Raw genomic sequence first — 16,172 nt, forward strand, 5'->3', positions numbered from 1 at the left:
AAACAAATAAAGTTGATCCATTTTCATCCTTAAATCTGAGGGTAAAAATGATATTCTCCACTAAGGAAGCCTCTATTAGTAGAGTCTAAACAAATGAAGTTGCTCACTCTAAAATGCAGCTGTTCTCTGTTGGTGCAAAACTAACATTGAATCAAGGGGTGAGGGTAGAGGGCACCCAAATGTTTCAAGTTATATTTTTTATTTGTTTGAACAGCCAGAAACGTGCCAGAGTACTCCACAAAAGCAAGTATACAGTCCCTGCCCCAGAGCGTGCAGTCTAAACTTGGATATGATGACAAGTGTGGGACATGGATAAATGAAATAGCGGAATTTAGGAGAGGAAAGGGAGAGGTGAAGCAAAAAGATCACGTGGTTACACAGTAAAGCAGTGATCCATTGTTGGCTTTAAATCTGCCTCGGCCTTTTGAGAGACAAGTCATGGGGGTGGGGTTTGAGAGTGAGAGAGAGGGAGGTGTCCTGGTAAACATTAAGGAGGGCATTCCACGTATGGGGGTGGCTTGGAAGAAGGCAGAAAGTAGCAGAGTGTGAGCGAGATGAAGGGGGTATCTAGGCTGGCATCATTGGCAGAATTCAGGGCACATGGGAGGGAAAGCAAAAGGAGAGAAGGTTGTAGCTGAGAAGCAAGTAGCAGAAGCTAGAATTTGATAAGCATATAAGGAGCCGAAGTGGGCATTGGAATAGTCTAGATTTCTGTGAATCCCAAATGAAATGTTTGGTGGTTTTTTCTTTTCACCTCCAGATTTAACACCTGCAGCCACAGTGGATTGGAATGCTAACTCACCTATACAAGAACAAATTACATCACATGTAAGACTAGGCGTTAATTCGCAGGCGCAGTTAAAAGGAGAGCTTTCTCATGAGGAGCATGGTGATAGTGGTAACAGAAGCAGCATTTCCTCTCCATCCAAAATGTGTCCCCCTGTTGTTGCAATTTCTTCAGAGTCTGCTGATGAGGAACCAGCACCAAATCAAAAGGAAATTGGCTCTCCTGATGCTTCAGGATCATGCAGCACTTCTCAGACAAGCCTTACTGAACATCTTACCCAAACGCCATCCAAGCCTGAAGCCAAACACTCTTTATCACTGAAGAAACTGAAAAGTTCATATGCATCCATCCCTCCTTCTGCAGTCAAAGTGAGCAGTTCTTCTCAAAAGGCTATAGATAGTAATGTAAGCAGATGTCTTCAGAGCTCTTATTTCAACAGTCAGTTGGAACTCTCTTCCTCTAAGCTTCCTCCTCCTGAGGCAAGTGATTCTGCTGAGGTGATTAATAGCCACCATGAGAGAACTGACAAAGAGGAGGACTTTGCTAAAGATAACCAGCATGGAGGCCAGCAAAACCAGAAAGGGCAAACTAATCTATATGATTACATGGATGGAAGACTTGCTTTGGAGCCTTGTATTGCAGTGGGATCGAAAGACCGCAGTTACTTACAGACTACTAATGATTTTAGTAGTATGAGCAGTGTGCCAAAACTAGAAGGTATGGATTTGTCTAGGTCAACATTGAACAGTTTAGCTTGTGAAGCTGCTGCCTTTCCTGGTTTCAAAGAAGAAAATCTGCAGTGTTCTCTGCAAGTACAGACGCTTTCTGACACTTCTGGTCATTGCAGCCTGGACTTCAAGGAGTATCCCACAACTTTCTCTCCGGTAATCTCAACTTTGCACAAATGTGGTGCCTCAGAGACTTCAGTAAGCTCTCTGCCAGACCATTTGTTTCAACCAACGTCTATGGCAAATCTTCAGATTCAAGACAGGGTCCTCTCTCCTTGTACGTTTGAGGCATGTACGTTTAGCCAACCAGCTTCAGAACATGTTTGCTCTTCGGATGAAGAAGCTTCCTGTCATTCCGAGGATTTAAGTGAAGATATGGAAGAATTTCCATCCATGTCTACAGAGAGTTCAAGTGCTATTGGCCTCTTGTCTGAAACCAAAAATCTGGGCAATCTCTCTGATGCTGAAAATTCTGCTCACAAAGCAAGTTCCAGTAATACAAATATAATGGAGAGTGAGCTTCAGAAAGCCTGGGCTTTATCAGAGGGAGACATTGAGTTCCAATTGAGTCAATGTCAAACTGTGCTTGATGACATTTCCCAGACTCTGTGTGCTGTGGAGGGCATTGATAAAGAGCACATGGAGGAATGGAGGTAAAGCTTTATTTTTGAGAGTCCATAGTTGTCAAACTCATGAGACCATTAGGGGGAGGCAGGGTTGTACTGGTCAAAGCATACTGAAAGGCAGGATTCATGACTCTCTGCATGACTTTAGGCAAGTCACTTTAACCTCTCTGCCTCAGTTTATCCATTTGTAAAATAGTGTTAGTAGCCACTTCACAGGGATGTTTTAGGCTACTGTGGCAAATTCGGTGTCATCCCAGTGGTGAATTTCTTAAGGAACTGTTGAGGAAATGGTATCCAGCCAATATGGGTTGTCAGTATGAAAACATAAATTAATGGGGTCAGGACAAGAAACTACTCAAATATCCAGGAACCTGTTGTCATGCTGTTCCAGTGTGCCCTCTTGTGGCCCTGTGGATGTATTACACTTAATGTACCTTGAGTCTTTTCAATTACAATTCAGAAACAGGTTTCAGAGTAGGAGCTGTGTTAGTCTGTATCCGCAAAAAGAAAAGGAGTACTTGTGGCACCTTAGAGACTAACAAATTTATTTGAGCATAAGCTGTCGTGAGCTACAGCTCACTTCATCGGATGCATGTAGTGGAAAATACAGTGGGGAGATTTTATATACACAGAGAACATGAAACAATGGATGTTACCATACACACTGTAACGAGTGATCAGGTAAGGTGAGCTATTACCAGCAGGAGAGAGAAACAACTTTTTGTAGTGGTAATCAAGGTGGGCAATTTCCAGCAGTTGACAAGAACGTGTGAGGAACAGTAGGGGGGGAGGGAATAAGCATGGGGAAATAGTTTTACTTTGCGTAATGACACATCCACTCCCAGTCTTTATTCAAGCCTAATTTAATGGTGTCCAGTTTGCAAATTAATTCCAATTCAGCAGTCTCTCGTTGGGGTCTGTTTTTGAAGTTTTTTTGTTGAAGAATTGTGACTTTTAGGTCTGTAATCGAGTGACCAGAGAGACTGAAGTGTTCTCCGACTGGTTTTTGAATGTTATAATTCTTGATGTCTGATTTGTGTCCATTTATTCTTTTACATAGAGACTGTCCAATTTGGCCAATGTACATGGCAGAGGGGCATTGCTAGCACATGATGGCATAGATCACATTGGTAGATGCGCAGGTGAACAAGTCTCTGATAGTGTGGCTGATGTGATTAGGCCCTATGATGATGTCCCCTGAATAGATATGTGGACACAGTTGGCAACGGGCTTTGTTGCAAGGATAGGTTCCTGGGTTAGTGTTTTTGTTGTGTGATGTGTGGTTGCTGGTGAGTATTTGCTTCAGGTTGGGGGGCTGTCTGGAAGCAAGGACTGGCCTGTCTGCCAAGATCTGTGAGAGTGATGGGTCGTCCTTCAGGATAGGTTGTAGATCCTTGATGATGCGCAGGAGAGGTTTTAGTTGGGGGCTCAAGGTGATGGCTAGTGGCGTTCTGTTATTTTCTTTGTTGGGCCTGTCCTGTAGTAGGTAACTTCTGGGTACTCTTCTGGCTCTGTCAGTCTGTTTCTTCACTTCAGCAGGTGGGTACTGTAGTTGTAAGAACACTTGATAGAGATCTTGTAGGTGTTTGTCTCTGTCTGAGGGGTTGGAGCAAATGCGGTTGTATTGTAGAGCTTGGCTGTAGACAAAGGATCATGTGGTGTGGTCTGGATGAAAGCTGGAGGCATGTAGGTCGGCATAGCGGTCAGTAGGTTTCTGGTATAGGGTGGTATTTATGTGACCATCACTTATTAGCACCGTAGTGTCCAGGAAGTGGATCTCTTGTGTGGACTGGTCCAGGCTGAGGTTGATGGTGGGATGGAAATTGTTGAAATCATGGTGGAATTCCTCAAGGGCTTCTTTTCCATGGGTCCAGATGATGATGATGTCATCAATGTAGCTCAAGTAGAGTAGGGGAGTTAGGGGACGAGAGCTGAGGAAGCGTTGTTCTAAGTCAGCCATAAAAATGTTGGCATACTGTGGGGCCCTGCAGGTACCCATAGCAGTGCCGCTGATTTGAAGGTATACATTGTCCCCAAATGTGAAATAGTTATGGGTGAGGACGAAGTCACAAAGTTCAGCCACCAGGTTTGCCGTGACATTATCGGGGATACTGTTCCTGACGGCTTGTAGTCCATCTTTGTGTGGAATGTTGGTGTAGAGGGCTTCTACATCCATAGTGGCCAGGATGGTGTTTTTAGGAAGATCACCGATGGATTGTAGTTTCCTCAGGAAGTCAGTGGTGTCTCGAAGATAGCTAGGAGTGCTGGTAGCGTAGTGCCTGAGGAGGGAGTCTACATAGCCAGACAATCCTGCTGTCAGGGTGCCAATGCCTGAGATGATGGGGCGTCCAGGATTTCCAGGTTTATGGATCTTGGGAAGCAGATAGAATACCCCAGGTCAGGGTTCTAGGGTGTGTCTGTGCAGATTAGTTCTTGTGCTTTTTCAGGGAGTTTCTTGAGCAGATGGTCCCTCTGATCCCACTGAGGGTTACCAAAAGAAACTACACCATCTGCTCAAGAAACTCCCTGAAAAAGCACAAGAACAAATCCGCACAGACACACCCCTAGAGCCCCATGCAGGGGTATTCTGGATGGGCCGCTCGTTTTTCTTCCATCCATCCATCCATCTCTCACTCTCCTTCTGTCTCTCTCTTTAGTATTGACATAATGTTGACGTTATGCTCAATGACCATAGCCTTCCTCAAATCAAAGGACTTCAAAGTATATCTCACTCATTAAAGTTGTATGAGTCCACTATGTTGCATTATTTTAATGGGGGAATATTTTTCTTGGGGGTAGATGCCTCCAAGGTGTGGATTAACTTAATTTTATAAATGCATGTTTAGGTTTCCTCAGATGTACGTTTGTTTCACACACAGCTTCCCTAAAAAGTTAAACACAAAAATACCCACCCTCTTGAAACCCAAGACTGGTAATTCAGTCCTGCACCAGAGACAGGTTTAAGGTCTGTTTATCTTGTGATATCTAAAAATTAGAAACAGAAGCTTTATATCACTGGAAATGCCTAATTAATGTGCATAACGAGTATGGCTGGAATACAGTAGTACAATATTGTGTCCCTCTTTTCCTTCCGGTAATACTGTACTCTGCCACCTCCACTCCCTCATACACTAAGACACACCACACACTGGCTAACAAAGTCTTTCCAATGTTCTGGGGTGCTTTATTTGGCATTCTTGTTCTGTGAAGGGCCTAAAGGCATACCATAGACTTCTCCTACCTATGCTTCTAGGCCAGTCTCTTTAACTACAGTCCTAGACCAACAACACCTGTTTTTTTTAAAAATGGAAACTTAAATTGCAAGCTCTTTGGGACAAGAACCATGTCATGAATTTGTGCAATCTACAGCAGACTGGAACACTCATCCTGATCAGGGCCTCTGGGAGCTACTGCAGGATAAATACTGCTAATAAACAGTCAAAACTGCAGGAAAAAAATCACTCCTCCTAACTCTATAGGCTAATGTTCTGACTGAAGCTCACTGGCTTGTCTCATTAAGCGTCTAAGGAAGGCTAGCAGCAGGTGTTATGATTCCTGCTGGGTTAATTGACAGGGCGCCATAGGTCACTTGCTAAAGCAAACCCACTTTGTGAACTCCTGCTAGTCCTTGGATAAATCCCTGCAATAGATGCAGCGGTAATGGATTTTCTTTCCAAAGGCTCATTTGGATTAGGATGCTGTTGTCACAGAAGATTCTTTGCTGAACCCCAAAGAGCTAGTACATCCCATCATACTTCATAAGTAAGCATAGTTCTGTAATTTGGAATTTATTAGATGCACAACTAAAGGAGTACTTGTGGCACCTTAGAGACTAACCAATTTAGTCTCTAAGGTGCCACAAGTACTCCTTTTCTTTTTGCAAATACAGACTAACACGGCTGTTACTCTGATAGATGCACAACTGTGATACTTTTCTGTTAGTCTGGAGCAGACATAAGTACCCTTTAGATAGTTGCAATTTTCAGTTTTCCTGTGGTCTCAGGAGCACTAAAATACTTAAAACTGTATCATGAATTGTTATATAAACCAAGAAAGCAATATATCTTAGCAAGGGATAAGCATAGAGGTCCCTCAAGATGACAGCACATAAATACTAGCAATAAGTTCCATGGGGGTGCGCTATCCAAATGCAATAAAAATAATTCTCCACTATATTGTATATAACTGCAGCATATATATATATACTGTATTCTCAGTGGTGCAGTGATGTGCTAGTATTTTAACAGAGCTCTTCAAATCTTAAAGAAAACCTGAGTTGAATCCTTTGCAGAAGATTGAGTCACACTTCTCTGATATTTATTAATTGCTTATTGCATCATCATCTTCATGTTCCTATTACGCCTCTGGCGTTTAGGGCAGTGACGATGCTCCTCCACTCCTGTCTGTTTCTGGCAAGTCTTTCCATGGTTCCCCAGGTTTTTCAGCTCAGCTTCCACAGCTCTTCACCATGTTGTTCTCTGGCAGCCTCGTTTTCACTTGTCTTCAGGTGTCCATCTTATTGCTACTCTGGTGATGGAATCAGTTTGGATGTGTCCTACTTTCTCATTCTGTGGATGTATTGTTTCTTGACTTCAGCAAAGCTTTTGACACGGTCTTCCACAGTATTCTTGTCAGCAAGTTAAAGAAGTATGGGCTGGATGAATGCACTATAAGGTGGGTAGAAAGTTGGCTAGATTGTCGGTCTCAACAGGTAGTGATCAATGGCTCCATGTCTAGTTGGCAGCCGGTATCAAGTGGAGTGCCCCAGGGGTCGGTCCTGGGGCCGGTTTTGTTCAATATCTTCATAAATGATCTGGAGGATGGTGTGGATTGCACCCTCAGCAAATTTGCGGATGATACTAAACTAGGAGGAGTGGTAGATACGCTGGAGGGCAGGGATAGGATACAGAGGGACCTAGACAAATTGGAGGATTGAGCCAAAAGAAATCTGATGAGGTTCAATAAGGATAAGTGCAGGGTCCTGCACTTAGGACGGAAGAATCCAGTGCACCGCTACAGACTAGGGACCGAATGGCTAGGCAGCAGTTCTGCGGAAGAGGACCTGGGGTGACAGTGGACGAGAAGCTGGATAGGAGTCAGCAGTGTGCCCTTGTTGCCAAGAAGGCCAATGGCATTTTGGGACGTATAAGTAGGGGCATAGCGAGTAGATCGAGGGACGTGATCGTTCCCCTCTATTCGACATTGGTGAGGCCTCATCTGGAGTACTGTGTCCAGTTTTGAGCCCCACACTACAAGAAGGATGTGGATAAATTGGAGAGAGTCCAGCGAAGGGCAACAAAAATGATTAGGGGTCTGGAACACATGACTTATGAGGAGAGGCTGAGGGAACTGGGATTGTTTAGTCTGCAGAAGAGACGAATGAGGGGGGATTTGATAGCTGCTTTCAACTACCTGAGAGGTGGTTCCAAAGAGGATGGTTCTAGACTATTCTCAGTGGTAGAAGATGACAGGACAAGGAGTAATGGTCTCAAGTTGCAGTGGGGGAGGTTTAGGTTGGATATTAGGAAAAACTTTTTCACTAGGAGGGTGGTGAAACACTGGAATGCGTTACCTAGGGAGGTGGTAGAATCTCCTTCCTTAGAAGTTTTTAAGGTCAGGCTTGACAAAGCCCTGGCTGGGATGATTTAATTGGGGATTGGTCCTGCTTTGAGCAGGGGGTTGGACTAGATGACCTCCTGAGGTCCCTTCCAACCCTGATATTCTATGATTCCCCAGCATTCTGCACCATAAAGTAGTGTTGAAAGTATGCAGCTCTGATAAATCTTGAGTTTGGTTTTGGTGTTGTATTTCAGTGATTTCCAGACTGTATTTAAGCTTCTGAAGGTGTTTCTGGCTTTACTGATTTTGTTCTGGATGTCCTGGCTTGTTCCACCTTCCTGGCTGCTTATTTACATAGGTATAAATCTTGGAGGCAGACAATTATTCTGTAGAATAACATTAAATCTTGTTGATTGCTGAAGAGAGGCTTATTGGGGGAGGGGAGGGAAGAAACCACAGTGTTTGAGAGAGATGAGATTTGCTCATGTGCCTAGGTTGTTAAGCTATGACCAAGCCTGGTAGTCATGTGGATTTGTCAAACATTGCAGCAAGTAAATAACAGAGTATTAGAAGGGGCAACGATCCTACCAGGGTAAGAACGGATGATACCTAAGTTCCAAGGCCAGAAGGGACCATGGTGATCATCTAATCTGATCTCCTGTATAACACAGGCCATAAACTACCCCAAAATAATTCCTAGAGCAGACCTCTTAGAAAAACATCCAGTCTTGATTTAAATGTTACCAGTGATGGAGAATCCAACATGAGCCTGGCTAAATTGTTCCAGTAGTTAGTTACCCTCATGATTAAAGTAGGTGGTTGTATTGCTGTACGTTGTAAGTGAAATGTTTGAGGGTGGCGGTGGGTTCAAAAATACCAGAAGTAGGATACAACCCTCTAGTTCTGATTTGATCTCTGGTGGAGTAATTTTGGGAGCGTGGTAGGTAGTTCATCTTATATGCAGCTATAGAGTTCATCTTGTATGTAATTTATGGCTTCAAAACTTCCATCAGTCAGAATAGCTGCTTATGCAAATTGAAAGCTTAAGTTAAATGTTGCCAGGTGACTGCTTCATAATTCTGCCTTTTTTTTTTTTAATAAAATAAAGAGAACAGATTGAAAAGTTGCAGAAAGATACAAAAATGCCAAAGACCTACATTGCAGTGGTGGGGAACACCGGGGCAGGAAAAAGCAGCTTGTTAAATGCCTTGCTGGATGAGGAAGCCGTGCTGCCTACATCTGCCATGAGAGCCTGCACTGCTGTGGTGGTGGAGATCTCCAAGACCGGTGGGAAGAGTCTATATGAAGCAGATGTGGAGTTTCTTTCTAAAGAAGTAGGTAGCAAAGATAAATCTAAATATCCCTAAAATGGCTAAATTCTGCCAGCAGAATGGTTGTATGACGACATTGGGAGCCTATGGTGTTAGGGTAAAGGGGTTAAAGAAGAGTAATTTCATTCCTGTGGAGTGCAGATGCATTTTGTGTTGGCACACAACATTTCATGGGCAAAATCTGAAATTTATGACGTGTCTGTCTGTTTCCCTCCCTCCCTGTCTCCTCATGGATGTGTCCTCTAACTTTGAATCCTGAAACCCATTAACCTAAGTTGTATTGTCTAGCTCCCAGTCTCCATCCTTTATGGGTTTCACTATACTCCTGAGTGAATGTTCCAGTTTGCAGAGACCCTTTAAAGCCAATCTGCAAAACTAACGGGCATGTTCTTCATTGCACGGGCAGGTTAGCAACTTGTCACGCAATCTTTTCAATGCCGTTTGAACAGTTTTACTATCATCTGAATGCTATTCATCAGAAAATATTGGGTACCCTTCTAGATCTTTGGGGTTGTATTATAATTTGTAGGGGTTTCATAGAGTCCAAGGCCAGAAGGGATGACTGTTATCATCTAGTCTGACCTCCTGTATGACACAGGCCATAAAACTTCCACAAAAATTCCTAGAGCATATCTTTAAGAGAAACATCCAGCCTTGACTTAAAAATTGTCAGTGATGGAAAATTCACTATGATCGTTGGTAAATTTGTTCTAGTGGTTACTCTCACTGTTATAAATGTATGTCTTATTTTTGGTTAGAAGTAAATAGGTTTCTAAACCCAGAGAGAAGTAACATAACTAAATATAATGAGATAAAAATCTCTCTGGCCTTGTTCCAAAGAGATGTTAAGGCTTGTGGGGTCTGTGATGATGGTAATTTGACCTTTTAGCTGGATGGTACTTTTAAGATTTACTGTGCCAGGGTTTGAAAATTCCACTTGTCCTTGGTGAGCTTGAAGTTTTTCCCAGGCAAGTGCCATTAGCCTCTTCCTAATATAAGCTTAGACTTGCATTTAATTTAAAAAATGGTTTTGGGTGCCTTAATTGTTGGGTGCCCATTTGAAAGAGCCTGATCTTCAGAAATTGCTCCCCTGTGAAAATCAGACCCTTTGAAAAATGTCTCAAGTTTTGTGCACACAGTCACGGCCTAAGTTTCTTCTTTGAGTGGTCTCACCCTTAGAATGTTTGAATGGTGAGGGGAGAGACTGGGGGAGCTTGTGAGCACTCCAGGAGGTACAGCTAGTAAAAATTCCACTGTCTGAGCACGCCCAATAGGTGCATCCCATGAGTGTGAATATGCAGAGCCCATCTTGAAGAACTTAGGTTACAGGTAAGTAAACTTCATTTCTTCTTCAAGTGCTGGTCTCTATGTGTATTCCGCTGTGAGTACACGTGTGCTCCATGTGTCTGAGACAGGAGAATTCTTGCAAGTAATGTACATTGGTCTGCATCTGTGCTCCTGCTGTCCTCATGCTCTGCACCAAAATCATAAGTGGTGGGATGGAGCAATTGCCTCTCCAGTTTCTTCATCAATTTTGTCTTCAGTGTAGCTATACTAATAGAACTATTAATACTAGTTAGTGCTTAGATAGCGTCCCCACCATGGGGAACCTTCCCAGCTTTCTGGTATTGAAATCAGATTGTATCCAGAATACTGGGCTTTAAAAGCTGCGTCTCCTGTCCCTCCTCTTTTCTTGTCAGTGATGACCATCAGCATTGTCTGCACTTGCCTCAGGGAGGCTCATCTCTTCACCAAGTGCCGTATCTGTTGTGTCTGCCCCAGCCGGACCTGTCAGGTGTGGGAATTCTAACTTCCTGGGGAAGGCTATAAGGCCCCAGTCAGACCCAGACTGGGGGAACCTCCCTGTACATTGGCCAGAGTCCTCAAGTAGCGCGTCTCCTAGCATGAGGCCTGATGCAAGTGTGAGGAAGTTCATACTTATGGACCCTCCATTAGGGTTTGTTCAGGAAAGCAGGGGACACTCTCATAAGCACAAAAGCAGACCACTCTGAAGAGGATGATCCTCCCTTACCCCCCTCCCCAACTCCATCCAAGTTAGGCATCTTCCATCCCCAGGTCCCGAAGACTTAGCATGTCCCAGGGCCACGATATAAAGATGCATAGGAACAAGGTTCTGCTGATACTAGACTCTGCACTGGCAGCATTGCCATCGGCAGGTACCATCTGTAGGCCTTCCTGGAGCCCTAGGCACGCCTAGCAGGATGAACCAAAGGTGGTGAAGCAAAGTAGGCTTTGTCAGAATAGTAACATCAGGGTATCAGCTAACCAGGTAAACATGTTCCTGACTGGAGAGGATGGTACAGGAACACGCAGGCCCCTCATAAAGATAAGGATGGGATGACAGAATAACGGACGAGGATGTTTTGTTCAAACTAGGAGGTACAAGTGTTACCCACACGCTCTAGGACACCCCACGTTTACCCTTTGGTGGGGTCAAGGGTTAATTTAGGCACCCCCACCCTAACCCAGTTCCTAGGCTCAAGGCCACCCATACCCAATTCCTAGGGTTCAGGGTGTAATCTTCTGTGGGTTTTGTGGGGTTTTTTACCAATGAAAGAGCCTTACACAGTAATATCCTTAACCTCTATTTATTAACAGTTACTACAACAGAATACAAATACTAAGCATACAATGCTCGCCACTCCCAATAAGTCAGACTAACTTTTCCTGGTGGCCAGTCAGGATCAGGTCATCCGGGGACTCCAGTTTCTGCACGGTGTCATTGGCAGGGTGCTGAGGTTTGGCAGCTCTGAGCTTGGGCTGTGTCTTGGAGTTGGTTCCCAAAGAATTTCCTTTTGGACCCCAGTTTATATAGTGAAACTTGAGTCCTGCTTAGCTGTGCCGTAACCAATCATTTTAAACTGAAGTCCTACAAAACAGTATTTTTCACCAGTCCTAGCCCATTATGAAACAATTCTTTAACCAATCAGACCCCAGCGCCTTAGTTGATTTTAATCTTGCAAGATTAGTTTCGCAACAGACAGAAGAATTAAAGAATCAGACAGAGACCCTACAGATAAATAGAGAAGTAGGGATCATAAAGGCAAAACAATAAGTATAGATTTCACAGTCACAACTAGTGAGAAGTGGTTCCTTGCCAGATAGGGTGACCAGACAGGAAGTGTGAAAAATCGGGATAGGGTAGGGGGGTAATAGGAGCCTATATAAGAAAAAGACCCAAAAATCGGGACTGTCCCTATAAAATTGGGACATCTGGTCACCCTATTGCTAGACAGATGCTATCAAACAAAGTTTTCTTTAAATATCTTCAGGTTTCAGAGTGAAGTGAGCTGTAGCTCACGAAAGCTTATGCTCAAATAAATTGGTTAGTCTCTAAGGTGCCACAAGTACTCCTTTTTTTTTTTAAATATCTTAAGATCTGTTTCTTTATCTGGTGGTGGTGGGTACTCTTGGGACAGGATCGCCACCTTAACAGCCCAATATTACATTGTTTTGATGGAATGTAGATGGAATGTGAGGATGTGACTTTCTGCTTCTTAGTTCTTGTCGTGGGCATGTGTGTTAGTGTACCTATAACTGTTGAGCCAGGGCACCTTCGCCACTGAACCAAGTCTGTGGTCTGTCTTTATGATTAACGTAGAGGTCTTCTGAATCTGCAAGCTACTCTGGTGCAGCTAATGCTGGAGCGCCACAAACAGCATAGGAGCAGCACAGACACCCAGCAGCATTAACACCACCTTTGAGGTCAAAAGGCAGAGAACCACCAGTACTGACAAAGAGCACCCATCGAGAACCTCAGCCACCGGCAGTAATGCTCCAACCCCATATGGATCCGCCAGCTCAGAGCCTTCCTACGTCAGCTCTCTTGGTGTGGGTGGACAGAACCGCACACACCGTGGGTAGAGCAGAAGGACTCCACTCCCGGGAATGTCTTTGTTTTCCTGGATCTGCAGTCTCCTCTGTTGCCAGGAGCAGCCATTACCAGAGAGATCTTGACCCCACCTGGAGACATGAGCTATGGGACCCCATCCGGTCTACCACCTATAGCTTTCCTTCAATAGAATCAACTGCACCATTGATTGTCAGACCTGACCTTGTTATTGGGGGAGTCAAATCTACTGGAGGAACTGTCATTGCCTCATTGATGGAGAACAATTCAAACAGGAGATCAAGAGCTTCCTGGAACCAACCTCCCCCACCCAAACCAGGACATCCCCCCCCTTTGGGACTGGTGGTACCCCCTATGTCTTGGGGACCTCTGCAACCCACCTTCAGACCTTTCTTCTGGCCCTGTTGGGTCCATGGGACCCATGCACACAACACCCAAGGTCTGTGTAATCGAATAAGGAGTCAGATCACCCCTCCGCTCCAAGAGAACAACCAGAACTTCCTTCTGAGCCTACAGAAGAGGAAGAGTATGGTTCTGCTGGTACTGACAAGGGTATCTTCTGTGGTTAGATGTTCAGCTGCGTGTGTGTGTTCTCCCTGTGTGCTGCCCCAGCTCTGTGAAGACAGCCGGCACAGCAGACCTCGAGCGAACCACTCAATGACCAGAAGATCCGAAGGTGCCAGGCCAGGTTTATTGCCGACAAAGCATGGTTATAGCACCTGGCAGACTCTACAAGGATACTAAGACATGTATGCCTGTGACAATGAATGCAGCCCAGTGGATAGTGGGACTTTCCTTTCCCCCTCGGATGGACCAAGACACCCACTCCGAGAGAGAGCTCTTTAGACCCTGACAAAAACAAGTTACGTACTGCTCCTCTGACGTAGTTACTGCCCCCGCACATACCTAGTTATTACCCAGCTCCTCGTACATGTTGGTTCGATCAAAACATCTCTATTCATCACCCTGTCATCCTGACCTTATTTTATTGGAGGGGTCAGTGTGTTCCTGTTATCCTTGGGGAATGTTTTTGTACCGTCCTTGATATCAGGGATGTTCTGGTACCACTTGAGATCGGGATACCGGAGTGCTCTGTGCTTAGCTCTTCTTAGGAGTGTGCGTTTCTGCAATATCGGCCCTGTGCTTGCCAGATTCTGTGAGCTTGCACGCAGGCAGAGCCTGATCTTTGCTTACAGCCTGACTTGTGCTAACTTTGCTTTATATCAGCAAAGCTTGGCCCGCAGCTTTAGCTGAGGCCTTTGATACGAGCGCTTATATCTCAGGCTCTCTTCCTACATCATCTTCCTCCTCTCTGAATGAGGCAGATGCTCCAGCTTCGCCATCCTCTCCGGGTGACCACAAGCAATTCCAGGAACTGCTACAGAGTTTTGCCCAAGTGCTCCATGTCTCCTGACGAGATCCAGGACGCTCAACATAAGCTTTTGGACATCCTGAAACCCGCAGGATCCAACTGGATAGCACACCCAGTGAACACAGACATACTGGAATTGGCAAGAGCAATTTGGCATACGACAGTAATGTGTGTCCTTCCCCCAAAAGGGCTGAGAAGTGTTCCTTTATGCTTGCAAAAGGGGCAGAGATTTTATTTACCCATCCTGCACTAAACTCTGGTTGTTCAGGATGTCACTGAAAGATCTAGGCAGCAACACCCAAGAGCCACCACCAAGAGCATGGTACTGACCAGGAGGCCAAACATCTGAATCTGTTAGAGAGGAAGGTGTTTAAATCTACTAACCTCCAATTTAGAATATTGGACTAAGTATGATTTTTCTAAATTATTCAGAGTTCCTAGATTTTAAGGACAAACTACCCTAGCAGGACAGGGCTAAATTTCTGGCCCTTATCGGTGAAGACACACTGGTGGCCAAATCTTTTTTTAAAATATATATATAAAATATATATATCCACCCTGAAGAGGAAATACCATTAATAACCATACAAATAGAGGCCTATGCCTCAACCATTTTACCATCAGCGTTCTTATGAACTGCCTCATAAAAGACAGAGAAGGCCCAAAGGCATGGTACCCTGCACCCTCCACTTAACCACATCAGCCCAACCGCACCTCCTGGCCAAAAGATACTTTTGACAAAATGTTTAGGAGTTGTGAACCAAAGTTGATGCCATCTCTACCCAATTCCCAGGTCTCCTTTGGTAGCTGCCTAGCACTCTTCTCCCTCCCAACCCTGCCCCACAGCTGGAGGGCAGTAACAACAAACAAGTGGGTGCAGGATATAATCCATTTCAGTTATACAATCAAGCTTCTCTCCTCCTCCTCCAAAACCTCCTTCCCCTTCCCTTTTCAGGGACCACTCTTACAAGGAGATACTCTCTCTCCTCCAACGGGGACCAATAGTGCAGGTACCTCTTCAGCATTGGGAAGAGGTTTATGTGTGAAATATTTCCTCGTTCCCAAAAAGAAGGCAGGATGGAGACCCAGTCTCGACCTGTGACAACTCAACGTTTTTATTCACAAACTAAAATTCCACACGGTTATATTGGTATTGATAATACCAACCTGGGAAAAGAACTCATGATTCATAGCTCTTGATAAAACATAAAATAATCACTGATAAATGTTTCAAATGACACACACACTGGTGGAGTGGTAAATAACTAAGTGGACAGGTCACTGATACAGTATGATGTGGATTGCTTGATTCAGTGGTGAACAACATTTTCACTCAGTGGGAGCCCCCACTTGGGACTCTTTCACCTCCCGGGAAAACAAGAAATGCAACACTTGCTGCTCCAGGGGTGACACACTCTTCCTACTCCATTGGACACCACTTGAACTATTCATTCTGCTGCTACCTTGGTTCTTTAGAAAATTCAGTCAGACAGAGCCTGAGTCATCTTCATTGAGGCCAAAGGACCCAAACAGTTCTGGTTTATAAGCCTCCTAAAAATGTCAGCACATCCTCTCATCAGCATTCAACCCTCCCAGATTGTCTGACTCAAGAGAATGGCAGGCTCGGGCATCCCAACTCAGGTGCCTTTCACCCCATGGCTTCGTATTTGGATGGGCCTGGAATGTGGAACGTTCCTATTCTGAGGCTGAGCAAGTCATTCTCAAGAACAGCAGTGTGACGCTGGCAGACCAGGTGCCAGCTTATGCCCAGGTCTCACTGAACACTGACAAAAGCATTACTGGAACCAGTCTGTCTTACCTCTGTGTTTGTGTTGTTGTGAAATAGATGTTAAGTCGATAAGAAGAATGTGTTTTAGTGTTTAGACTTGATGAAATGC

General features: G+C 44.5%; 1 protein-coding gene across 1 annotated transcript in view; it reads left to right on the plus strand.

Annotated features, from left to right (window-relative positions):
* The first annotated feature begins 760 nt into the window (after nucleotides 1-760).
* LOC141982002 (uncharacterized) overlaps nucleotides 761-16,172 on the plus strand; it is an 80,603-nt gene continuing 65,191 nt past the window's right edge. Inside the window, exons 1-2 of the mRNA XM_074943654.1 lie at nucleotides 761-2,168; nucleotides 8,809-9,034. Coding sequence (XP_074799755.1) covers nucleotides 931-2,168; nucleotides 8,809-9,034 — 1,464 coding nt within the window. The 5' untranslated portion in view covers nucleotides 761-930. The remainder of the gene's footprint in view (nucleotides 2,169-8,808; nucleotides 9,035-16,172) is intronic.

Source organism: Natator depressus, chromosome 2 (genome assembly GCF_965152275.1).
Source record: "Natator depressus isolate rNatDep1 chromosome 2, rNatDep2.hap1, whole genome shotgun sequence".
Lineage (NCBI taxonomy): Eukaryota > Metazoa > Chordata > Testudines > Cheloniidae > Natator > Natator depressus.